At 43.9% G+C, this 23,211-nt stretch overlaps 6 protein-coding genes and 1 non-coding gene across 7 annotated transcripts; 3 read left to right on the top strand and 4 right to left on the bottom strand.

The window, feature by feature from the left end:
* Window positions 1–275: 275 nt before the first annotated feature.
* Window positions 276–1,784, top strand: ndufa6 (NADH:ubiquinone oxidoreductase subunit A6). Its single transcript, XM_056402652.1, has 3 exons — window positions 276–436; window positions 1,237–1,352; window positions 1,557–1,784. Exons 1-3 carry the CDS (start codon window positions 298–300, stop codon window positions 1,686–1,688), a joined length of 387 nt encoding a protein of 128 aa, XP_056258627.1. The 5' UTR covers window positions 276–297; the 3' UTR covers window positions 1,689–1,784.
* On the bottom strand, window positions 1,779–3,490 carry LOC130185902 (essential MCU regulator, mitochondrial-like). Its single transcript, XM_056402653.1, has 3 exons — window positions 3,296–3,490; window positions 2,838–3,002; window positions 1,779–2,404 (listed from the first exon to the last, which is right to left on the bottom strand). Exons 1-2 carry the CDS (start codon window positions 3,440–3,442, stop codon window positions 2,865–2,867), a joined length of 285 nt encoding a protein of 94 aa, XP_056258628.1. The 5' UTR covers window positions 3,443–3,490; the 3' UTR covers window positions 1,779–2,404; window positions 2,838–2,864.
* Window positions 3,491–3,647: 157 nt separating this feature from the next.
* Window positions 3,648–10,212, bottom strand: fam234b (family with sequence similarity 234 member B). Its single transcript, XM_056402649.1, has 13 exons — window positions 10,066–10,212; window positions 8,493–9,041; window positions 7,992–8,105; window positions 7,560–7,727; window positions 7,148–7,263; window positions 6,256–6,406; window positions 6,020–6,161; window positions 5,745–5,939; window positions 5,523–5,601; window positions 5,161–5,328; window positions 4,815–4,935; window positions 4,484–4,710; window positions 3,648–4,401 (listed from the first exon to the last, which is right to left on the bottom strand). Exons 1-13 carry the CDS (start codon window positions 10,100–10,102, stop codon window positions 4,399–4,401), a joined length of 2,070 nt encoding a protein of 689 aa, XP_056258624.1. The 5' UTR covers window positions 10,103–10,212; the 3' UTR covers window positions 3,648–4,398.
* Window positions 10,213–10,522: 310 nt separating this feature from the next.
* Window positions 10,523–10,676, bottom strand: LOC130185926 (U12 minor spliceosomal RNA). Its single transcript, XR_008830225.1, has one exon. It is a non-coding gene; the product is annotated as a U12 minor spliceosomal RNA (small nuclear RNA).
* Window positions 10,677–11,105: 429 nt separating this feature from the next.
* On the top strand, window positions 11,106–17,118 carry poldip3 (polymerase (DNA-directed), delta interacting protein 3). Its single transcript, XM_056402650.1, has 10 exons — window positions 11,106–11,263; window positions 12,041–12,177; window positions 12,650–13,083; window positions 13,205–13,249; window positions 13,362–13,439; window positions 13,565–13,786; window positions 13,973–14,050; window positions 14,177–14,306; window positions 14,587–14,653; window positions 15,892–17,118. Exons 1-10 carry the CDS (start codon window positions 11,196–11,198, stop codon window positions 16,106–16,108), a joined length of 1,476 nt encoding a protein of 491 aa, XP_056258625.1. The 5' UTR covers window positions 11,106–11,195; the 3' UTR covers window positions 16,109–17,118.
* A 498-nt stretch (window positions 17,119–17,616) lies between these two features.
* rrp7a (ribosomal RNA processing 7 homolog A) lies at window positions 17,617–19,407 on the top strand. The gene is made up of 7 exons (XM_056402651.1): window positions 17,617–17,718; window positions 17,890–18,032; window positions 18,117–18,242; window positions 18,358–18,481; window positions 18,653–18,750; window positions 18,837–19,044; window positions 19,228–19,407. The coding sequence occupies exons 1-7, from the start codon at window positions 17,655–17,657 to the stop codon at window positions 19,311–19,313; spliced, it is 849 nt and encodes a 282-aa protein (XP_056258626.1). The 5' UTR covers window positions 17,617–17,654; the 3' UTR covers window positions 19,314–19,407.
* A 151-nt stretch (window positions 19,408–19,558) lies between these two features.
* Window positions 19,559–22,846, bottom strand: LOC130185903 (zona pellucida sperm-binding protein 4-like). Its single transcript, XM_056402655.1, has 12 exons — window positions 22,644–22,846; window positions 22,435–22,562; window positions 21,979–22,099; window positions 21,500–21,634; window positions 21,246–21,418; window positions 20,989–21,068; window positions 20,746–20,879; window positions 20,450–20,633; window positions 20,228–20,372; window positions 20,064–20,133; window positions 19,847–19,981; window positions 19,559–19,774 (listed from the first exon to the last, which is right to left on the bottom strand). The coding sequence occupies exons 1-12, from the start codon at window positions 22,828–22,830 to the stop codon at window positions 19,620–19,622; spliced, it is 1,647 nt and encodes a 548-aa protein (XP_056258630.1). The 5' UTR covers window positions 22,831–22,846; the 3' UTR covers window positions 19,559–19,619.
* Window positions 22,847–23,211: the final 365 nt, after the last annotated feature.

Below are 23,211 nucleotides of genomic sequence, written 5' to 3'. Positions count from 1 at the left end.
CTCGTCAAGACTTTAGTTGTTTGTGTTTTTGCTCAACTGATTTGATGCGTAGTGTATTTAAATAAAAATACAGAAATTGTTTTATTTATTTTTAAAGGAACAACAATATAAGAAACACCTCAAAGTAAAATGCAGTTCAGTTCAAAAACAATAATTACTTTTCGGTTTGTACCTGTTACTCCTGACTGACCGTCTCCTGTCTTTAATCAACCTTCCCGCTAGGTGGCACCACTGTGCTCGGCAACATAATTACACCACCGAGGAAGTAAAACCGGAAACGCTGTAACGGCTACAGTCATGGCGGCCACGGCGGCGACCCGAACGGCAGCTGCTGCCTCCAAAGTTGTCAAACCAATTTTTAGCCGGGACCTGGACGAAGCCAAGCGCAGGGTCCGGGAGCTGTACCGAGCCTGGTACCGAGAGGTCCCGAACACAGGTATGTCGCTCCGCTGTGGCGGGTAAATAGGGTGTATTAAAAAAGGCAGTGCGAGCGTCAAGGTCGTGTCTATGTTGAGGTTCAACATAACGACTAACGTTAGCTGCTAGCAAACAGCAAGATAAACATAACAAGACATTTTGCAGACGCTCTCTGCTCCACAAAATAATATATTTATAATATAAACGTTAATATTGTTATTTAAACTAAACGAATGACGAGAAACACATAAACTGCGAGCGTGTATACCTTGAAATATTTACTCCTGCAAATATGTATTCCGTCTCCAAAAAACATTGTCCCGTGTTACACTTGCATTTTGCCTGAAAAGTTTTATTCTGATATTAGTCCGTAAGTGTTGGAAAAGCCCCATTTACTGTTACTGCTGTCGATGCTAATCATTTGTTCTGTGTTGATTGTGGTGTCATGGTTAAAGTTTTGGGATGTAAACGTGTCTCTTCCTAGTTTAGTCTTTCTATCATCATAAATAGATTGTATGTTTACATTGAGCTGTGTTTTAGATTACAGGTTAACGGTAATGATGTTTTGTGTTTTTATATTCTCAACAAATCAGTAAGTAAGTACCAAAACCAACAATTTATTTATCAAACAGTGTATGTGCAGCCTGATATAACCTTCCTCATTTTAAATTGCACTGGGTGAGAGTTTAGTTTTGGTCTTTTCATGGGTTTTGCTGAGTAATGTATAGAATAAGGATGAAAGCAAATTAAATATTAATAATAATTAAAGATGAGTTCCTGGGTGGATACTTTTTCACTCTCGTATTTCTTCCTCTCCAGTTTCTACATTTCAGCTGGACATCACAACACGTCAGGGAAGAGACAAAGTGAGGGAGATGTTCGACAGAAACAAGCATGTCACCGACCCCCGTGTGATTGACATGTTGGTCATTAAGGTAAAAACAGCCTTCAGTGTTTCCTCTACATTCATTTAGCAGTGGCTGAGCCTTGCTCTAATCTGTGAACTGCGTCGACCATCATTTTAACTCGCTTACTGAACTGAAAGGCTGCCCGGTCCCTCTCATCTGTTGAATGAGTGTAGAGCATGCTGTTTCCTCCCAGGTGTACTTAAATGTTGTTTGTGTTTATTTAACCTCCAGGGTAAAATGGAACTCCAGGAAACGATCCACGTCTGGAAGCAGAAGACCCACATAATGCGCTACTTCTCCGAGACCGAGGAACCTCGTCCCACTGACTTCCTGTCCAAATTCTACCGGGGTCACGACCCATGAACTGTGTAGCTGTCTGCTGATCTCTGACCCCACTTTGCTTGTGTCCAGTGTAACAGATGTTCCCCTTTACTGTAAATATACACTTAACAATCACAAGCCTAAAGTTGTCTTTTATTTGCAATCAAAGCGCTATCAGAATTAATTTAAAGAGACGGTTCAACAGAAAACATGTTTCGTAACGGACATCGCTGTGAACAGTTTCGATGAAGCTTTTCACAACATCGATCATTTGGAGAGTTTGAATGAACCATCCCTTAAAAGATAGAAGTACGAGCTGTTGGTCTGGTATTTTATGTAGGTAAATCCTGTACTGAAGGTAGGCAGCACCTCTAAGTTGGTATTTATTCAGTTTACTCTATAGATTATATTTTAATTGGTGTTTCATTCAAAATAGATTTCAGGACAGACTTGTCTCATAAACAATGAATACTAATGTCATCATAGTTTGTTACATTCAGGTATCACATGTATGACAGATGCTATCAACTTCCACCGGCATTTTACAATTGTCAATCCCGTTTATTAAGACTTAAAAGTAGTGCATGCAAATACAGTGCGCTACGATCGGCCTGGAACAGCCCTGTCGTAGTGTCAGTAACAGCAAAAACCCTGAAACCAGTGCAGACAGAGGCGACTTAAGACGACAGCAGAGAAAGGCATTAATCTGCTCGGAGGCTCACAGACCTCTCCCGGAGGTGGTGACAAAACAGGATGATCTGTGGAGGAGAGAAAAAGTTTTTAAGTGTGACTGGTGACTTATGTAAAAAAAATTAAATGAAAAATTATCTCATGCAACTCTTCAACTCCAAAAACGGACACAACTGACCGACTGCAGTCTGTTCATCAACAGCCTCAAAAACCACGAAACAAAGCACACAAGGACATTGCAATGAATTCTTCCTCTCTCTACTGGTGCATTTGAGTCATCAATGTGGGGACAATGGTTACGGTAAGTACATCATTTTGTAAATATAATAATGATATTTAAGATTCTGGTTTGATGTGTGAATCCAAGAGTAAAACCTTATGTTTCCCAATGTCTCCCACAACTGTTGCCCATGCACCAAATAGACTGGGAAAGTGTGTGTGTGTGTGTGTACGCGCTTTGACACAATTCACAGTGAAGCTCACAACCCAAGCCAGTGATACCTGATAACCAGGAAGTATACAGTCCCTTCAGTCGTCATCGTCATCGTCCTCGGGGACAAAGATGTCGTGCTCCTCCAGCAGCGCAGCAAAGTTCTTGCTGATCAGAGTCCCCACATACAAGAAGGGCACCACTACCAGAGCAATCCGGATTAGGCCGAAGGGGGTCTGCTCCCCAGTGTCACACATCCCACCATAGAAACAACTAAGTTAGTTCAAGTCAAGCAGCTTGTCCAAGGATGACTACTACTAAATCTGCAAGAGAGACTGCAGTAGATAGAAGATATACACCCCCCCCCCCCATGGATTTATTATTCCACTGTGCTTCTACTCATGGGTCTATTCCTTCAGGGTGAACCCTCCCTCCTCCTCCCCCCTCTCTCTCCCTCTCCCCTGTGTGTCTATTTCCAACCGAGCTGTTATCCACTCACCACACCTCGAGCCCCCAAATCAACACTCACCTTCTTGGGTTTGGGCAGAATGCCACCGGATGATGTGCACACGGCTGACCGGCACGGAGTCACCGCTCTGCCCGGTCCGCCGGAGGCAGAGGTGCGGGTGTTTCTGAGGACCGACAGTCTGACCAGGCGACCGAGCGCCGACGCCATGATCACAGCTGGAGATGCGGCAGCAATGCGGAAAAACGGGAGGAGGAATTCCGGACGTGGAGGAGAAACAGCGCCGCCCTGCGTCCATGTAACAACACACCACTCTCACACTCTAATAATAATCCTCACAGGCAGGTTATTTCTGCACTATTTCAGCAACTACAATAAGTTGAGACGGGGGGAATAAAAGACACAGGTAAAGAGGTGGTTTCCAAACTTTCTCTTGCAATATGTGAAGTTGCAGTTTACATTGAATTGCCATAACCTTTAGCAGCCACATATTCAGAGAAAATAAAACAGTGGTTGATTATATTACATACAAAATCAGACAGAAAATCCAACGAGAAAAATTCAAAACGTTAAAGCAAACCAATAAATACTGTACAGCATTAAATATTTACAGACTCCCTATACACCTTAACTTGGTGAGGAGCCGAAAGAACACTATTAGTGGCTATTTCGTGATGAAATGCATGTGACTGAGGGATGACATCACGTGAATACACTGGCCTTGGAAGAGTTATATAAGTGATGCATACTGTAAACACATTTAAATGTTCTTTCACCCTCACTGTCAGTAATAAACTATAAAGTAAGAAGTTATTTCCTTTGCCATCCAAGTCCACAGAATCAATATCATTCAATTTAAATTTTTACACACTTCCCCATATGCAAGTTAAATAATTTAAATAAAGTTCATTGTACAAACACAATATAAACCAAAACAACCAAAACAATACAAATAAAATCCCTACCTACAAATGAGCAAAGAAATCTCTCAAGTAACAGAAGTTAAATTTGTACTTAGTGAATCAAACAAGATGTAAACAGCCTCAAATTAACCCTTAGTGTGTCCTTAGTGCAGAACCATCCACAGCTTACATCCCTTTCATCCTCGCTCGAGCGCCTCGTACCGCTTCGTGTGACACAGCGCCGACGGGAGCGGCGGCGCCTCATCACTAAACAAAGAAACACAGTTAAGACGTGTATCGTCGACTGTTGTTATCGAGCGTCGGATAAATCTACCTGAGTCTTCCTCACCTGATGTTTGAAGGACAGACGCCTGAAGAACTTGATGACCTCGAACACGCCAGGTTTGACGGGAGCCCCGGTCTTGTTGCCTTCCCCTAGTCTCACAATTTGTCCCTTGGTGATAGCGGCTCTGAGGCTCATGCTCTTGACTATCCGAGCGCTGGGCTCCGAGTCAGTTGTGGGGCGGGAGGATACGGTGATGTAGGAGGCGTCCTTCTGATGCTCCTCATAACTCACTGCCGGGGAGGAAGCGGGAGAAAACAGAAAGTAGGATGTTTTTTTATTGCTTTATTCTACTTCTCAACACAGCTTGGTGACCAGACTTGGTGCTGACTTTTACCTGCAGAGGTGACTGCGGTGTCTGTGGTACTAGTGAGCTCCAGCAGGATTGTGGGATATGCGGAGTGCAGCAGGAAGAGCTTTCTGATGAGCGGCTCTGCTGCAGCAACACCTGGTGCCACCTGTGCAGCCAGGACATAGGTCGAGTATTTCATTGACGGCTCCAGTTCAAACTCAAAGACAAAGCAGTGAAATCAGCTGTGAACATGATTCATACAGAGCAGTGCTCTTCCTGTTTTATATATATATATATATATATATATATATATATATATACATATACAATATTCATTGAGCATAACTGATTTTGCCTCCATTATCCTCCTGTTCTCTTGCGGCAGACTCACGGTTGTCTTGGTAGCGTTCCTCTGTGCATTGATTGGTTCGCTGGCCCAAAAGAGGAAAGCTGATTGGCCGGTCGAGGTGGAAATTGCAGAAGTTTGCAAAACGAGACGAGGGCACACGAACTCCGCTGCCCAGAGGAGGTGCCCGTTTGCCCCGTCAATGACCTGCCCCTGACAGACGGAGAAGAGGGCAAAAACACGACAATTACAGCAAACGCAGAGGCCGGGTAAAGAATGTCCCAGCAGAGCTTTAATTCCTGTAACAACTCAATATCGCCAAATGAAAAACAAAAGAGATGTTTAACCAGGACTTTGTGCAGCTTACGAGCCTCTGTATTAATATGAGCTTTTTGTTTATGTTTTACCTCCATGATGCCGTTTGCTGAATGCTGAAAGAAAAGGTCAAGGATGCCGTCATCATTGTAGTGTCCCAGGGCTGGTTGGCTGTGACAGGAAAAGAAATAAACTCAGCAAAATTCTGATATATATATATATATATATATATATATATATATACTGTAGAACCCATTTTGTGACCTGCAGTTAATAAGCTTAAATAACATGTAATGTGATGTGCAGGGCTTCACCTGTGGATGGGAGCTGAGCTGAAGGTCCATTTTTTACGCATGTCCCTCTGTTTGAGCACCGACAGTTTGCTGGAGCCATAAACCACCAGCCAGTCGCTCCTGGTGGAGTTCAGGTTAGAAACGGTGTCCAGGCTGTTGTGGTTGTTGCCAAAACCAGCCACAAGAGGGAGCAGGAAGTCCACACGCTCAGATCCTCTAGACACATGATGGAGAGACTGGGATTTAGTTCAGTTCAGTTTCACGATTTCTGTTTAACTCCAGTGCAACGCAATCACCTGTAAACGTGTATGAAGGAGGATGAATTGGTTTTCTTCTGCTCCTCCCACCCTGGATCTCTAATTTTAAGTGCCTGAGTTACAGGCATTTTGCCAGTGGCGCGAACGTAAATGTCACGCAGAGAGATGGCCTCCACGTTACCTGAGAGAAACAGACATTAACACAAAGTCTAGTTAAAAAAAACAACACAGTGTAATTAAACTGAATTAATTTGATTGCATTGTTGTTCCTTTACCGAGTCCAAAGAGGATGTAATAAGCCCCTTTCGGTGTCTCATGCAGCAGAGGACCGATCAGCTTTCCCTGTCCGGTGAGGTTGAAGGGAACGGGACGTCCGAGCTGCGTCCCCGACAGACCGGAGATCAGCGTCAGGGACAGATCCAAGGCCTGGAAGTGAATACGGGACCGTGACTGTTACACCAGAGAGACGTGCCTGAACTCTGTGATGAGACTGAAACAACTGCACAGCTTCGTTTATCTGGTGTAGATGTCGGAGTTGTTTCTGTTTCACGCTGTGTGATAAGAGAATGAGTGAAATCCATCTTTTTCAATCTATTCATTTCAACTTTTGCACTTCAGAGTCTTTCATTAAGAGTTTGAGATTAACAGCAATGAGCAACTAGGGATGAGGTTTTCCTTCTGATGCCTCCTCCGTGTCGACTCTGTTCGACTGCCACAAGGAAACTTTAAGCTAGAAACGTTTTGATATCTTTGTGTAACCGCCCCTCAGTTATCTTCAGTTTCAGACCCTCAGTCGGTTTGTGGCGCGGTGAGTGTCGCCGCAAGATTTGAGGAGCCAGTCATGATTGATCAACTCTGGAAATGTTATCGGCCGACAGTTCCTCATCACAGCTCTCGACTTCCTGATGATGAGTCAGTTAAAGTCTGACAAGTTGATGGTTGATGTTCTGAGCGTTTTATAACAAGTAGAACGAAGCCCAAACTTTTGCACATGCCACAATTACTGATTCACCCCCCCCCCCCCCCCCCCCCCCCCTTTGTTTCAAGTTCATGAAAAGATAACAGTACATTACCTAACATCTGTTTACCGCAGATGTTGTATTACAACAGAATATGTCACTTTCCCCCCCGGGGAGCCCAAACGTTTGTGTAAAACTGCAGCTTTACCTCATCTGCAGGCAGGGTGGCAATGAGCAGATCTGGGACTGAGTCGCCCTCGAGGTCTGGGAGTAACACCGCCTGGGATTCAATATTCTTCAGCTGGACTGACGTCAAGTTCTTCCCTGGGGAGTGACAGGAAACCTCTTTGACCTCGTTTACACTTATTGACCTGATTTTTACAAGCCAAGGCAGCTGACACTTCTGATTTTCGCTCTCTGGTCTCGCTGGGGAATCTTTGCTAAAACAGCAACATTTAGTTTATTACATATGAACAAATCCCTCACAATAACCCATCAACAGATTCAGAGCAAACACAAAACGTTTTATAGGAGTTGTTAGTAATTATCATTTGATTAATAATTGTTCTCTCAGCATGAAAAAGACAGACGGACAGAAACAAACAGCTTTGTCGTCTAACCTGAGGTGCCGTTGACGACTATGAGGATGGATTTGCTGATGAGGAGACACAGAGGTGACAGCTGGGAGCTGTAGCTCAGACCACACTGGATGTACATCACCGGCTCCCCCATGGCTTTCCTCCACAGCTCGCGCCCGCTGACCGCAGACAGCGCCACGGCGCTGTAAACTGGGACGAGGAAAACATCATCACACCGAGGAAACACGTTGAATTCAAGAAGTGAGAAAAAACAAGGAACAAGAGGATGAGATATTAAAAGTGATTAAATGAGTTAGCAGGATTAGATTACGGACATAGTTAAGCAGTAGCTGTGGTGCTAAGATCCTATCTGATGTAAAAAAAAAAAAAAAGCCCCCTAATTATTTAATTAACTTTCTGGATCTACGGGGCAGAAACATGGGCCACGCCTTTTCCACAGAATTCCTCACATACTTTTGTTCCTCTGCGTGGGATGAGTGTCATTGGTCCATTCCGTGACACCGAGAAACACGTCCTCCACCGAATCACCGTTAACGTCCCACAACGCCAGCGCGGGAGGAGTCACACCTGCACCGAGAAAAAACCGAAAGGACATGAACACACACACACACACACACACCCAACCAGGAGAAAGGTACAGGTGCAGGGTTTGTGTGTTAAGGGGGAGAAAATGCGTCACATGACATGAAAAAAATCAAATCAAAATATCAGTGATCGCCCATGAGTATTGCTCTGCGGTTATTAAAGAGATAACACTGTTGCCACTCTGCAATATTTTCATGATGCATGCTGAAAACAGAGCACGTGGAGGGCAGAGTGAGCCTCGCGCTCCTGTGTAATTACAGTTGACTAATTAAAGGGCGAAGCTGCGTCGTCTCGCCAAAGAGTCTCAAAAAGTGGGTGTGCCACTCTAATAAATATCACAATACATTCACATGACATTGTTCCTTTTACCTCCTGCGTCTCCCAGAGCTTTCTCCCACTGCGGCCTGTGGCCCAGCTCTCCCTTCTGGCAGGGGATCAGGAAAGCACATAGCAGCACGAGCAATGTGGCACAGACCAGAGGCACCAAGAAAAACGCACTCCGGACTGCGTTCTTCATCCTCATCCTCTTCTCTTCCGCATCACTACTGTGGACCCCCAGCCCGGCACCTCCCATCGGACCGCCCCCCCCTCTGTCCTCCCCCGCCCTGTCCCTGCCCGAGTCCCTTTGGCTCCAGTACTGCGCTCCTTTCATGTCGACTCTGTCCTGCCTGGATTTGCTGGGGAGTCTCTCTCTCCATTCGTCCTCCTCTTCCTCCTCGTCCTCCTGTGCTTCGTCCTGGGCCCCCACGAGTCTCCCGGACCTGCCTCCCCGCAGCTTGGAGGACCCCGGGCCGAGGCAGCTGTCCCTGCCAAGGCCATTTCGGGGGTAGTTGAGCACGAGATCGTCCTCTTCACTCTCGTCCTCGCTGTCTGCTTGGGTGAGAGGGTCGTACTCCCCGAGCTCCGAGCCCTTCTTCCCTGCAGAGACACAGAAGGTGGTGGTGAGGGGCAGGTGTCCTGTGTGGTCGCACCCTGTGGTCACTTAGTTAGGTATATGAGACAAGTGATGATTGCACTGTGATACTCTGCTGATATATTACTGATATACAATTACTAATGGCAAAGCTGGAGCATTATAGATCCATCCTTTAGTCTGGACACTTAGCAATAACAGCTTTTAAGTGTCTTAATGTCCAATAATGCACTTTATTCAAGTGCTGTCCATTCATTTTCAAAACATTGCTTTTTTTCTTGTAATTACAGCACTGACACAGAGTATTTAATATATATATTCATATATTGGCAAAATAAACTATAAACTGGACAATATACTGTGGTTGACCTTATCAAAGAGGGGACTAATAATAATAAAGTCATTGTTTTATAATCTTATTTTTATTATTACATCTGTAACATCTTTATAACACCACTACTACTACTAATCATGATAATAACTGTTCAAATAAAGCAACAAATAAACAAATATAGAAGCCTGCTCATAATGAGACTAATCAAAATATAGCAAAACATACAGTATTAAGAATAATTGCTACTACAAATACTATTATAATAACTATATATTTAACATTTTCCCCGCTGTCAGATGTAATAAATGTATTATTGTGTGAGTTGTTTACTGTGCAGCAGTTTGGTTGCGCTAGGGTTAATATTAGCAGCTAGCTAGCTGGCAGCGCGCAGCAGACACGCTTTGACAGAAAGACGTCAGCGTGCCGCTCCGCTTTCACTGAAAACAGTGTCCATCTTATGTAACATGCTTTTAGAAAACACGCTCATTTAACGGCGACGGGCCGATGTGGAGGAGAGAACTGTGTGCGACACACCGGGAGATTAAATGAATCAGTTGCATTTTAAAGAGCTAGAGAGTTGCAAGAGAAGACCACCTGGGTCTGACTGATGATGGTCTCCGTACATTATCAGCTCGAGAGTGTCTGTTGTCGTTTCTTTTATGTTCAACAGTAGAAATACGTGAAGCGCATCTTACCGGGCAGTTTGAGGGCACGCGACAGAGCTGCAGCCATTTCTCCGCTAACGGATCCGCGAGGTAGCGACGTGAAGCAGCGGTGATGAAGAGCTGTAGGGCACCGACCCAGCAGGTTGGATCTGCGCTTGCCCAACTGTATGCTGGGAATTGTAGTTCCCCCCCCCCCCCCCCCGTCGTGCTCTACGACCAAAGTTTTTCTTGTGTGATTCTCGTGTACAATACCGACTTCCGAAGTATAGTATAATATGAATATATTTAAAATGAATGAATTCTGCATCAAATAGATTTTTAAAACTTTATAGTATTTTTGTGTTTAAAATATGTGATACCGTTGTACGCATTTATGCTAATTTTGCTGTTTAGAAGTGTCTATGACAGAGGTACATCCATCATTGAGGTTAACATTCAGGTGTATTTCTTTTTGTTACTTTTTTTTTTTTTAACATGTTTGGGGTTCGGGGAAGGTCCTAGTCCTGCGTGGCATCTCGCAAAGTAGGCGAGTCACCTCAACAGGCAGACCTATGCCCTTTCAAAAATTCATCTCGCTATATGAACGAGGACACGGGCGTCACCCCGCGTCGTTATTTTCCTTACTCATCAGTTTAAGGCATAACCTATTGACTGTCGAGAACGAGCATTGTGACAGTGTCCAGGAATTCTTTGTTAGGGTGTCTGATGTGTCTAATTGGCAACAATTTATTTTAGCGTATACCAACAGTTATATCTGTATTAAAGAATAGTTTGTGAAATTAAAATGTTACACTGTGTTTTACTGACGGCAAACTACTATTTTGGCGATAAACATTGCTTATCTGATGGGACAATTCGGCGCAAAGGCTCATGGGTACCATGGCATCGACGTTCTTTGTGTTATGACAAGAGTAATCGATGTCAGATTGTTTATTTTGAACGGGGCAGTGGTTAAGTTTTGTCGTTGTAGTCTTCGGTTCAGCACTACTGTAACATTCACTCTTAACTGTGAAGTACATTTTCAACTAACAATTTCATTAAAACAAGTCAGTTTCTCGCCAGTTCCCGACAGCCATTTTGGTATTCTGGTCCAAATCAGCTTCCGTAGTCCTACATAAAGAGTTCCCATCTGCGCATGCGCTTTTAGGCAGTGCGAGAAAATGGCAGACGTTTCGTTGGATGAAGTGATACGACGGCGCGGTATTAACCTCAAGGCTACAGCTAAACGGTATTAAGACTACTCATGCACCGATGAATGTTAGCTTATTTAGACCGTGGTAACTCGTAATAACATTTTTGAAAGCATAACGAGGATTGAAAGTTGTTGGTAGCTGGTTGGTAACGGTAAGCTAACGTTAGCCCATTACGGCCAGCAGCTTCTCACCAGCTACATCGTAAATGCTAGGCTAAGTAGCTGACATTACAGGCCTTTAAGTCTGTAACCATTCAGTTTTTAAATTTGAAATATGTGGGTTATATATTCAACTATATCCCGTTTTAGGCAAACAAATTTGTAGTAGTCGCGACAACTCATAAGTTGAAGAGCTGTAACCCGTTTGCCTGTATTTGTAGCTTCATATGTCGGGCTTGGCTAACCAGTAAGCTAATATTTACGTTGGCAGCATAATAGGTTTCGCTCCCAATTATTGATCGGATATGGTCACTGAAAGTACTGGGCTGAATTAGGATGTTGGTTTGTCCAAATTCACATTTAAAACGTATTAGTATTGTCCCGTCTCCATTGTGTTAAAAAGTAGAGGAGAGGTTTTATTCTCTTGTAAGTATCAGAACCCAGTGCGTCAGTCTCTTGATGCACCCCACCCCCCTGCAGCGTGAAAAATTGAAATAATTAATAAAGTAATGAAGTGAACTACAATATTGCACGTGTTGCAGCCAAAATTAACATTTTAATGAGCTTTTAGGATTTTAAATTGTGACTGCACTGTTTACACAGTCATAATGGGGTGTTGAAATGCCAATGTTGAATCGTTTTTCTTTCTCTCAGACCCATGTTTGGACGGGGTTCAGGGGCTGCAGGAGGCACAGGGGGTGCAGGGGGTGCAGGAGGCACTGGTAAGAGTTTTGATGCCAGGCAGAAGATTGGAGTTAATGACGCAAGACAGCGACTTGGAGGAGGAACAGGTAAGCTATTATTGTATGAAGAAATAAAAATGGTATGGTTTGGGAACTGTAATAGAAAAATCATATCCTACACTTCTCTTTCCTCCCATGTATAATCCTTATTTGGTACTATGAATCTGTCTTTACATTTACACTCCTTATCCGGTACTGTCTGGTACAAACTTAGGGGCCCTTGACCTTGAGCACACAGCTGCTTCTTTTCGACAGTTAGACAGTTTTGATAGAATCCATAATTGTTCACACCCACACATCCTGACCATGCCTCCTTCTTCTCTCTTCCTATAAAGTTCATATACGCTCTTTGTTCAATATCAGTCTGCAGTTGCAGTCTGTGTGACTGTACGCGGATCCTTTGCAAAGCTTTTTTTAAAATGTATAAAGACAACTTGATCATTTTGTCAACATTTCATTTTCAGATTTCCATCACAGGGACTAAAACTAAGTTTGCCATCAATACCCTGTCTCCCCTCAGGTTTTCAAGTGAAAGATGCCAGAGAAAAGCTGGGACAGAAAGATGCTCGCTTCAAAATCCGTGGCAGGGGAGGAGCAGGAGCAGGAGGAGTGCAGGATGCCCGTCAGATGATCAACTCACGCAAACAGGGGCAGAATCCTTTCAGTGTCCCCCCACAGACCACGCAAAAGACGGCAGTAACACACCAATTACAAGGCCAGACACTTGTGCCACAGATACACATACACACCAACAACAATCCTGGCGGTGTGAACAGCAGGCAGTTTACCCCTAATATACAAGGACTGAGTCTGAGGGGCAGTGCAACGCCACAGCTGAGCAGTAATAAGAGAATGATGGATGCTCGCGATAGGCTGAGCCTGAAGAGGAGCATTGGAGGGACACAGACACAGGCGGCTGCTGTCCCACCCTTAAAAATAACCAAGACCATACAGGTTAGGATAAAATACGTTGCTTTGTTTGTGATAGATCAGTGACATATCCTTTATGTATTTGTTTATTGGATTATATAAGTATATTGTCAGGCTTACTAATGTATGATGATTCCTTTCACAGCAACGTCCGGTTGGGATGTCGGGTGGCATACGTGCAGCTTCACAGGTAGAGCTGTTTTTCTTGGCATGATGAACAGGAAAGATTGAGAGTAATTCTTGTGTTTACGAGAATAGCTGTATAATGACTGGTACTAAATATATTATTTTGTCTCCCATAGCCTGTCTCAAATGAGCATGATGGCGCCTCCACTAAACAAATAAAGATTACCACTGCAAACAATATGCTACAATCACGTGTAAGAGCTGCCTAAGGGCTTAACACATACTTCTTTAACTACTATATTAAACTTTAACTACATATCAAGTGTTACCATCCCACATTAAATTAAACTTTTCCTTTCCATTCCTGTATTTCATACAGTCTGGTACAATAGGCTCCACATTCTCCATGTCAGCCCCGATCACCAAGGTGGTTAAAAATGATGCTTACACAGCCCCACGTCCTCCCGTCCCCGTGGCTCCCACCCGGCCCAGCACCAGCATGGCTGCCAACCGGTCCTCAGCCGCAGCCTTACAGCCAGTCTCCAGGACCCTCCAGCAAAACGCAGCAGAAACCAGCACAACGGCTCCTACTCCCCCTCAGGTAAACATCTCATCACTCATAATGCACAACAAGTCCTTCCTTAAATTATTATTCAGTGTGATTTGCATTTCCACTGGATACAGTGCGTCAGTAACATTTTAAATTTAGGTCATTAAGATGAACCAACCAAGGTCAGCCATTTTTAATTGCATATGCTTTATCATGTGTTGTCATATTTCTTTCTAGCCTGCTTTCAGTCCTTTGGAGGGGACAAAAATAACAGTGAACAACCTGCATCCCCGTGTCACCGAGGAAGACATAGTTGTGAGTGAATCACACCGTTTGACTGTAACCTTTGGTCATGTTTGATATTCAGTGATGCGCAGAACGCCGTTGTTCCACGATGACTCATCCGGTGTGTGTTTGCACTCTCCATCTATTTCTCCACAGGAACTGTTCTGTGTGTGCGGTGCCTTGAAGCGAGCACGGCTGGTGAGGGTGGGTGTGGCTGAAGTGGTGTTTGTCCGTAAAGAGGACGCTGTGAGCGCGTACAGGAAGTACAACAATCGCTGTCTGGATGGTGAGTGCCAGTAGCAAGGACGCACACAACAAATGGATTCCTGGGTTTTGGGCACTGTCTTCTGTTCTGCATAGAGATTAATAACTACAGTACTGATGACAAGTTTTGCTGGTTGACGGCATCTTTCTAAGTTTATTGAAGTGTTTTTGTTGACCTGAACGATAGCCCGGTCGGTCCGACCTTGTATCGCTGACACTGCCACTAACCAGAGTGATGAAGTTGCAGCGTTTCTGTGTATCATTGTTTTCTTTTCTTATCTTTTCCTCTTGTCCACCCCCAGGCCAACCCATGAAGTGTAACCTTCATATTCAGGGAAATGTCATCACATCTGATCAGCCCATTCTATTGTAAGTGAGCCTGCAGGGCTTCATTCCTTCATTTCAAATTAATCTGTAGTTGACTGTGTTTACATGCACATACTTTATTTTGCATATTTTCACTGAGTGACCACAATTTATGTCTCCACTACTTTTAAGAATAAAGATTTGTGATATTGCTTGAATGCAACTGCATATACGCAATCAGTGACTTTCAGGACCTGATTTGTTCATTATCTTATTCGAAGTAGTGCTTGTGAAGTGTTTAGGTGATTAGCAAGCTATTTAGTGGTACAATGAGTTGCTGTTGAAGAAGCAGATAACACATTTTGTGATGGGATTATTCCATCTAAAGCAATGTTTTCAATTGACCACTCACATTACGTTTTAATCAAATTTGACGTAATGAAGTTCAGTTTTCTGTTAATCTTGCGAGCTGGTTCACTGGAGATTAAGTTTCAGTAGACCCAGATGCCTTATGTAGAAGCTTTTATTGAAGCTTGATAGAGGGGAGTAGAGATCAGCAATACAAGTTAACACTGTCATGCCATGATTCTGAATATGTTGTTCTTTGCATTTAAACCCACACAAAACTTAACAATAAGTCCAAATAAGGATATTCCTTCATGGGACCACAGCACCTCTCCACACATACCTGTAATATTTCATGCAATACCTGTGTTCTCCCCAAGGGGAACACTGTGTATCTTGTGACGCCGAAAGGCACCGGCCGTTCACTCCTCTGACCCGAGGCTCGGTCCATTATATCTGTGCAACCTTGTTCGCTATGACAACTGCTATTTGGAACTGGGTCAGCTTGAGTCAATTAGTGTCTTCACAGCTATCCCTGAGACAGATAATGAACTATTGCTTGTAGGGTTGCTAAGTGACCTGTGTAAACACTGCCTAATACTACCTGAAGACCTGAAGAAGTTCAGTGGCAGTAGCTGTTGCTGTATTTGTGGCTTGCACTATCCACTAGAGAATCAGAAATCTCATGCTTTTTTTTAATAGCTGCTACTATTTGAAAAATGGATAAAATGAATTAACCCATTTATACCGGATGCTGCATAGTGCATCATTGCCCTTCCCACCGGTTGCTGCAGCAGCCGGCAGGAGACTCAATGCTCTGGCAAAGCAACCGGCGGGAGGGGCAATGTTGCGCTACGCAGCATCCGGTATAAATGGGTTAAGCAGAATTTAGAGATTATTATCCCTTTGTGTTATCGAGGAACTGTGACACCCCTTTCTCTTCTTGGCTCCTGCAGGAGGCTCAGTGACACTCCAGGCACTGGCGCCAGTGCAAAGAAAGACGGTCTGCCCCCCTCCTTGTCTCGCCCCGCCGGTCAACGAGCTTCTTCTCAGCCTACTCCAGAGGTGGACCCCCAGACCATCCTCAAAGCTCTGTTCAAGTCCACTGCACAGTCCACCTCCACCACTGAGCCCCCCAGCTCACAGGCTACAGCCTTCCGTATCAAGATATAACTCATGTCTAGTGTAAATACACTGTCTGTTCATAAGCATATTACTGCATTCTCAGTGTTAACATACGAACTGTGGTTTTCACCTTGACGGCAGGCAGCCTTCATTCTCATATAAAACTGATTTTTACACATTTGATATACATGACTACTCCGAACTTGAAATTCATGGATATCAACATCCTGTTTTTGTGGTATCCAAGTGTCACCTGTTTGATTCTGAGATGGACCAGTAGAAAGGAATGTGATGCGATTTGTTGTTTTAATCCGATGTGGTGGGGGATGCCAAATCAAGACTGGAATTGTAGTGATGTTTTTTTTTTTTTTGTCAATTCAATGCCAGTGCATCTGAATATGTCGAGTATTTTATATACTCCAGTTTAACTGTTATCAACCCTCATGTCCTGAAAAAGAAGAGGCAAAAAAAAAAACCCAACAACAAAGAGCAGCATTATGTTTAAGGGCCTGTACATCCACAGGTGTGTTCAGTTATATTGCCTAGTGGTGAAGAGACCATAGACATTAAACGGAGCATAGACCAAACAACACTAAAGGAAACAACATAATTCAGTAGCTGCCATATCTGTCAGATTACGCCGGACGATGAAGTTCCCTTCAGTAAATCCTCGGCACAATTCAGCTAAACTGAGAAGGCGTCTTACTCGGCAAAATAACTGAAAACTACTTGTGTGAGTAAATCGGGGATTGACAGAAACTATAATACCCTAATTACAGTAAACCAGTTCTCAAACAGTCATATTATGTCGATGTTTTATTTGGTTTTACCATGTTTGTGGACTCCAGATTCTTGTGTGCTCTGTTTGTGGCTGATTTTACTTGGTTGTCCAATTTTTGAAACGGTATACGTTTAATTCTTTCTAGTATACATTACTCTCAATTTATGTTCAAGGACTGTAAATTACTTTCTGTTGCTTTCTTGGTATGTCAGTCAAGAAGAGAGTAGAGAGGTCAGATGTGTCTGTGAAATGTCACCATTAAATATTTAGCTTTGTAGATGTTGTCTGAGACTCATCTTTCCTGTCTGCCATCTGATAACACATCTAAACTGTGTGTGTGTGTGTGTGTGTGTGTGTGTGTGTCTGTGTATTCTCAAGTACTATCACAGTTTTTATCATTACTTTAACTAAATTTAGCCATTTAATTTAATTTAAACCATTAGCTGCAGAGGAAATGCTCTTTTCGTCATGAAACTAAGATATTACGTATTTACTGAAACCCAACAGCTAAAAGTTTTATAGTAATAATTTTACCTAAAAAAAACAAAAGATATGATTAAAAGCCTAAATATAATTAACATAATCATTGTGTGGAAAAATGGTAATATACCGTAGTCCTGTTCGGTTTGGAATTAATGTAGTGTAAACTAATAATTATATATATATATATATAAAATATATATTTTAGACTGAAATGTCACTTGTTTGAAAAAAGAAACAATATACATATATAAAACAAAGGAAATAAAAGCATTTAAATCCCGTGTTTTTTCACGTTTTATTTGTACTTCCGGTGTGAAAGGTCTTCCCAAAATGGCGCCGGCCAAGAAGAAACATGCCAGTAGCCAGCCTTGTGTTATTCCTGGAGGATTTACAGGTATTGTTTGACTAAATTAAGAATATTTATTTCAGTTTTTCGCCTGCATACAGGCGTATGTCATTTGACACGGTTTGTTTCGGTTATTGATCGATGGATCGATTAGTGATCACAGATGCGCTGCGTGATGTGTTGGTGGCTTCAGGGTTTTATTTCTGTGTCTCTTCGCAGTGCTGCCTTTACAGTTTAATTCCGACAGTGCGGCTCAACATAAAGTGTATGTGAAAGAGCACCGAGTGCGAGCTGAGAAGAGCTCACACAGACCGCTGGACCGGACTTTGTTTGTCCTCAACATCCCCCCGTACTGCTCACAGGTACCGCTCATGAAGCCTGTCACTCACTCGGTGTCTGTCGTGTCTACATGATCTGATCATTATCTCCTGCGTTTTGTCTTCCAGGCTGTTGTCAGAGATTTGTTCTCGCAGTTCGGCAGTGTTCAGTCCGTGGAGCTCGGAGACCACCCGGGCTCCTTCCAGGAGTCTGGACCCAAGCTGTCCAAGTTCTTCAAACCAGCTGAGAGAAAGGTTGGTCTGCATCCGTCCTGCAGGGTTCTTCCTGCTGTGACACTACGAGCTAACATTCACACTGCTTGTGCAGTCATTTTTTTAACTTCTTGTGTCTCTGTCCGTCTCTTCCAAGGGTTTCAAAGTCGGCTACGTTGTGTTCTACAACTCCTCCAGTTTATCTGCAGCTAAATCACACCCACATAATGTTCCTCTGGTGGTCTGCACAGAGCAGCGTGCAGTGAAGACAGGAGTGCAGAGTGAGTGCTTCGCTGTTTTATTAATGCTCATTTTATTTCTTATTGTGGTTTTGCTTTGGTTTAACTCTCAGACTTAGAACTTGAGCCACGTCCTTTATTGAGCATATTCAAAGTAAAACAAATCAGTCTTGTGACTCATGCATGTTAACGTGACGAATTTTCTTACACCAGAATGGATTCAGCAGTACACGGACTCGTTCATCCAGCCGGACAAACTGCAACAAATAGTCAACTCCTTCATGGAAGACTACGACAAGCGGAAAGAAGAGGTGAGGATCTTACAGTTCTTCCTCCAGCATCGCCCCGCCCGTCTTCTCCACACGACTTCATCCTGGGCGTGTTTGTTTTGTCACAGGAAGCGGAGCAGCAGAGGAAGGAGGCTGAGCAGCAGCAAGAGGATGAGGAGGGCTGGGTGAAAGTCACCAGAGGGGCCAAGGGCGCCAAGGCCCGTCCTCACAGTGAGGCAGCCAACAAGAGAACTCTACAGAAGGAGATGAGGAAGAAGAAGAGGAAGGAGCTCATGAACTTCTACACCTGGCAGCATAAAAACACACAAAAAGAACGTAAGTTGCTTAAATTGAAATGGTATTACTGAGCTAATGTAAACATATTTAGGATAACCTGAGACTGTGCTTTTAGTTTATTCTTTCTTGCATCAAGAGGCTAGAATTTAAATGTCTTTAAACAGAATGTATTTTCTCGTGATGGTTAACTATATGTATGTTTGTTTTGTTTTTTTAATTCAGATATCGCTGAACTAAGGAAGAAGTTTGAGGAGGATAAACAGAGAATTGCTTTGCTGAGAGCGCAGAGAAAGTTCAGACCTTACTGAGTCGATTTTTATTTGCTCATGTCACTGCTTTTTTTGTCTTTTCTTTTTATATAAAAGGAGTATTTTTGTGTTGATAAACTATTATTCTGATGAACTCAGTTTCATGATTATTGAATTATCTGCACCTCAGAGGAGATTAAATACATTTGGGAAATCGCTGACGTGGATTACCAGCAAATGTTTGATTAAAAAGGTGAAATGCAAAGTACAACGTCAAATACAAAATCATTAAAAGGAATCATTAAACTATTCTGAACCAAAACTATGACCTCAGGTGATCACGCCAGTCTCTGGTGAAAGGTGAAATTATTTATTACATTGTTGACCGTCAGCTTGTGCGTCACAAACTTGCTGCGTTTCCGTCTTCCGACACTTTGTGATCCTGGACCGCACGGCGAGGAGCAGGATCAGCAGCAGGGCAACACCGACACCTAAGAGGGTGTACAGCGTGACCTGGAACACTGAGGAAGAGGAGGGAGTTTTGCCATTGGTCATTCACATTGTGACTAAGTTTTGTGCTGTGCAGGACTCACTTGTGCTCTGTTTCACACATGGATTATCCTCCAGTCCAGTGTCGTTCTGTCCCGGCAGCAGCGGCCCTAAAGACACCAAGTGGACCTGGTCAGACTCGGATATGGTCTCTCTTCTCTGTCTCTCACCCTCAGCTGCTGTGAGAGGAGACGGGAAAGATTAACAGGTACACACATGCAAAGTACATATAGTGCACGAGGTGAAACATGATATACTCACAAATGATGGCGCAGCTCTGTGCACAGTCGAGATAATCCGTGCAGATTTCCACCCAACAGTAGAAATACATCTGAGTGAGAGATTACACGGTTAACAAGCTGCCACAGAAGCTTTAGTGTTTAGTTACTGAGGGAATACACACTCCTGTATTACTGAAACCTTACTTCCTCCATACTTGGATGGTCTGTATCAGGGTCTAAGAAGGCGAAGGTCTTGACATCAAACCTCCTTACTTGGGAATGGGAGGTGGTCTGCCCCTGGTGGTCCACGGGGACAGAGCTTCTCATGTTATCCAGAGGGTTTGGGCATCTGTGCAGGAGGAGAAAATTAAATTGTAAGCTGCACAGAGAACCTTAAGGTAACCACTCTAATTACCTCCACCTTACCCGTCATAGAGAAGCGTCCACACTGAGTGTCTGGACGCAGGGTAGGCAAAGCAGTCCCGTACACGCAAGGAAAGCGAGGGGTCGGGGGACGGCTGGGCGATGGAAACTTCCACGTATGCAGCTTTGCGCAGGGGCAAGCTCAGTGGAAGCTGGTCCTCAGGAAAGAAGGATGTGAAGGAAGCATCTAGAGCAATAATCACAAATACAGTCACTAAGGTTTTGTTCTAAGGACCTGACGCGTGCAAATCTGCACTTGTGTGATTTAAATACTTAAAAAAACAAACACATTTCATTACCTGTGGCTATTTTCATCTGCACTCTGATGGTTCCCAGGGCAACCACAGGAGGCGGGTTTGTCACGGCATACAAGGAGCGCAGGTCGGCTGCACGCCTTAGATCTGACGGTGTATATTCACACAGGACCTGGAGGCTGAAACCCCGCCTTGATCAGTACATGTACCATCACTATAGTATGAATGCAGCTGTGAGAAATAATCCCCAAGCTTCTACAGCAGAGCGCAGAAGATGTCAACACTGACCTAAATGGAGGATGTTTGGTCATACTCGCAGGATGCAGCTCCTCCACTTCCACCTCGTAGATCACAACATCTCCATCTACCTAAAAGGCAGGACAGATGAGTCATGGTGGAACAGAGAAACAGCATTTCAGTGAGACATTCAGAATATGTATCTATACAGAATATGGCTTTTACAGTGACCCCTCATGTGGGTGATATTTTATTCAAATACTATGAACATTATTTTGAAATCAAACCCTGGACACGCAGCCTCTCACCTTCTTCTTTGCACCACAGTCCATGAGTCCAATCTTGAAGACAGCCGTGTCTGGCGTGGTGACCGCAGGGAAACACTGCGGCTGATCCTTCACTATGAGGCCGCTGGGAGTGATGGGCGGGTCTGTGTCTGTGGCCTTTACCGAGAACACAAAATGTCCGTCCAGAGAGCAGGCTGCAAGGTGTGTTAGACAGGAAAATGCAGAAAACAAGCAACTGATCTCTAGAAAAAGGTTCAGGGAAATGGCAATCTTACCATTGAGTCTATAGTAGCAGGTGAGATCATGAGCATCATAGCAGCAACCTAGTTTGTAGCAGGCGTCACTAGAAATGGTTTGGTGACCACAGTCCACTCTCAGAGCTCTTCCTGTGTCACACTGTCCAGGTAACGCTGGAGAAGAGCCATGTTAGTGTGGAAGAAAGAAGAGGATCAAATGGTTGGTTTATCATTTAAATACCAAACAATGTGGAGATGAAGCTATTAGTTAACCACTCGTTCAGTCTTGAGTTTCTCCCGTGACACTGAATGCATCATTAGCAGTAAATGTGTTGACTCTGTGTTGTTGGGACAAGGAATGATTATACCTGCCAACTCTGTGTGAGCCTTGTCCCCTTATTGATCAATAAATTAATCTTCACTCAAGTTTTAACTGATGACACTGGTGAAAACTCAGAGATAGGCGACGTATCTGTTTCAATGAGCATGTTAGCGCCCGGTCAGCTGCCTCCACTCACGTGTCGGGAGAGGTGCGGTCCTCTCGCTGTGTCTCTTTATCAGAGGACAGCTGATATTCACCCTGAGCCACTGATCCTGTCCTGTCAGCTGGACCTGCAGAGGGATGACCACTCCGCTGTTCTGAGGGTCAAAGGTCAACACAACATGCATGTTAAGAGGCCATATACACCATTTGTGGATTTGCATACACACACAAACAAACACACAGTGTACATCTGTATTTTGCATTTCCACTATTTCATACGTTGCAAATAATATTAATAACTTTTACAATCCCATGGGTTAATGCGTCAGTACAAACTGTTTACACACATCTACAAAAACATAAAGAAATCACTCACTACCTTAAGTGTTTACCTGCTTGCACCTTCCTAGTTATGCGTGTGTGTCATGTTTTATCTTCCCCTGAGGATCCTGACACTGATATTTAATTCTCGCACAAACAGTTATTTTACCTCAACCTGAGCGTAGCAGCTGTCATATCTGCTGATGAAGGAGAGGCTGTTGTTTTTCTCTCTGCCTAGTCTCACTCCACAGACCTCCTCCTCAGGCTGTTGCACCGGCACTGTGGCCCCTGACAGATCTGAGGACACAACAAAGCGCACACAGCCGTGCTGGATTCACTGCAAACAGTCAGAGCCACCATCCCTCTCATCCACCTTACCTCGAACACGTATATTTTTGACAAGCGGGCCAAACACTGCTTTGATCCTTCGGGCAGAGCAGGTGACTCTGGGCAGCGCGAGCTCAGGTGTTTTCTTCCTGTGCACGGCTGTGAGGCAGCAGCAGCGCTGAGCCAGGAGGGCAAACACTGCAGGAATCAAACAAAGCTTTACACAATCATAAGCCATCTCCTCGTGGTTTGGGTGTTTTTGCTGATATGTGTTGAGCTCTTGAAGTATCCACTCTTTTCTTTTGACACGGTGAGGAGGAGGAGGGGAGGGGGTCACGTGATATAAGTGTTAATTAGCGTTGATTAGTCTGGAGCTTGCTGCTCAAAAGGCTCTTTGAGAGACACCTGCAGTGACTGAGGTCAGTGTCAGGATGAGTCTCTATGACATGATTGAAACTGAAACTAACGTCCTTTGTGCAGATTGAAACGTGAGGAGTGACGTACGCGCACCAAGCAGCAGGAACATTCAAAAGTTCTACAGGAATTTTTCTAATATTTTTTAATGTCATCCTCTACTGACGAAATCTTCCGTAATTGTGTCATCAGTCCTGCTCTTTCT

This window comes from Seriola aureovittata, chromosome 17 (assembly GCF_021018895.1).
Source record: "Seriola aureovittata isolate HTS-2021-v1 ecotype China chromosome 17, ASM2101889v1, whole genome shotgun sequence".
Taxonomy (NCBI): domain Eukaryota; kingdom Metazoa; phylum Chordata; class Actinopteri; order Carangiformes; family Carangidae; genus Seriola; species Seriola aureovittata.
This window is presented reverse-complemented; position numbering and strand designations above follow the sequence as displayed.

Excerpts from the sequence above, each read along its gene's own strand:
- LOC130185902 (XM_056402653.1), bottom strand. The coding sequence starts at position 3,442 with ATGGCGTCGGCGCTCGGTCGCCTGGTCAGACTGTCGGTCCTCAGAAAC. Across the intron at positions 3,003-3,295 it reads TTCTGCCCAAACCCAAGAAG|ACCCCCTTCGGCCTAATCCG; the intron begins GTGAGTGTTGAT and ends ACTGGGGAGCAG.
- LOC130185903 (XM_056402655.1), bottom strand. The coding sequence starts at position 22,830 with ATGGCTTATGATTGTGTAAAGCTTTGTTTGATTCCTGCAGTGTTTGCC. Across the intron at positions 21,419-21,499 it reads CTGCTACTATAGACTCAATG|CCTGCTCTCTGGACGGACAT; the intron begins GTAAGATTGCCA and ends CACACCTTGCAG. Across the intron at positions 20,373-20,449 it reads TGGACGCTTCTCTATGACGG|ATGCCCAAACCCTCTGGATA; the intron begins GTAAGGTGGAGG and ends CCTCCTGCACAG.
- ndufa6 (XM_056402652.1), top strand. The coding sequence starts at position 298 with ATGGCGGCCACGGCGGCGACCCGAACGGCAGCTGCTGCCTCCAAAGTT. Across the intron at positions 437-1,236 it reads CCGAGAGGTCCCGAACACAG|TTTCTACATTTCAGCTGGAC; the intron begins GTATGTCGCTCC and ends CTTCCTCTCCAG. Across the intron at positions 1,353-1,556 it reads TTGACATGTTGGTCATTAAG|GGTAAAATGGAACTCCAGGA; the intron begins GTAAAAACAGCC and ends TTTAACCTCCAG.
- fam234b (XM_056402649.1), bottom strand. The coding sequence starts at position 10,102 with ATGGCTGCAGCTCTGTCGCGTGCCCTCAAACTGCCCG. Across the intron at positions 7,728-7,991 it reads TCCCACGCAGAGGAACAAAA|TTTACAGCGCCGTGGCGCTG; the intron begins GTATGTGAGGAA and ends TCCTCGTCCCAG. Across the intron at positions 5,602-5,744 it reads AGCTCAGCTCCCATCCACAG|CCAACCAGCCCTGGGACACT; the intron begins GTGAAGCCCTGC and ends TTCCTGTCACAG.
- poldip3 (XM_056402650.1), top strand. The coding sequence starts at position 11,196 with ATGGCAGACGTTTCGTTGGATGAAGTGATACGACGGCGCGGTATTAAC. Across the intron at positions 13,440-13,564 it reads ACAATATGCTACAATCACGT|TCTGGTACAATAGGCTCCAC; the intron begins GTAAGAGCTGCC and ends TATTTCATACAG. Across the intron at positions 14,654-15,891 it reads TCTGATCAGCCCATTCTATT|GAGGCTCAGTGACACTCCAG; the intron begins GTAAGTGAGCCT and ends TGGCTCCTGCAG.
- rrp7a (XM_056402651.1), top strand. The coding sequence starts at position 17,655 with ATGGCGCCGGCCAAGAAGAAACATGCCAGTAGCCAGCCTTGTGTTATT. Across the intron at positions 17,719-17,889 it reads TATTCCTGGAGGATTTACAG|TGCTGCCTTTACAGTTTAAT; the intron begins GTATTGTTTGAC and ends GTCTCTTCGCAG. Across the intron at positions 18,033-18,116 it reads TCCCCCCGTACTGCTCACAG|GCTGTTGTCAGAGATTTGTT; the intron begins GTACCGCTCATG and ends TTTGTCTTCCAG.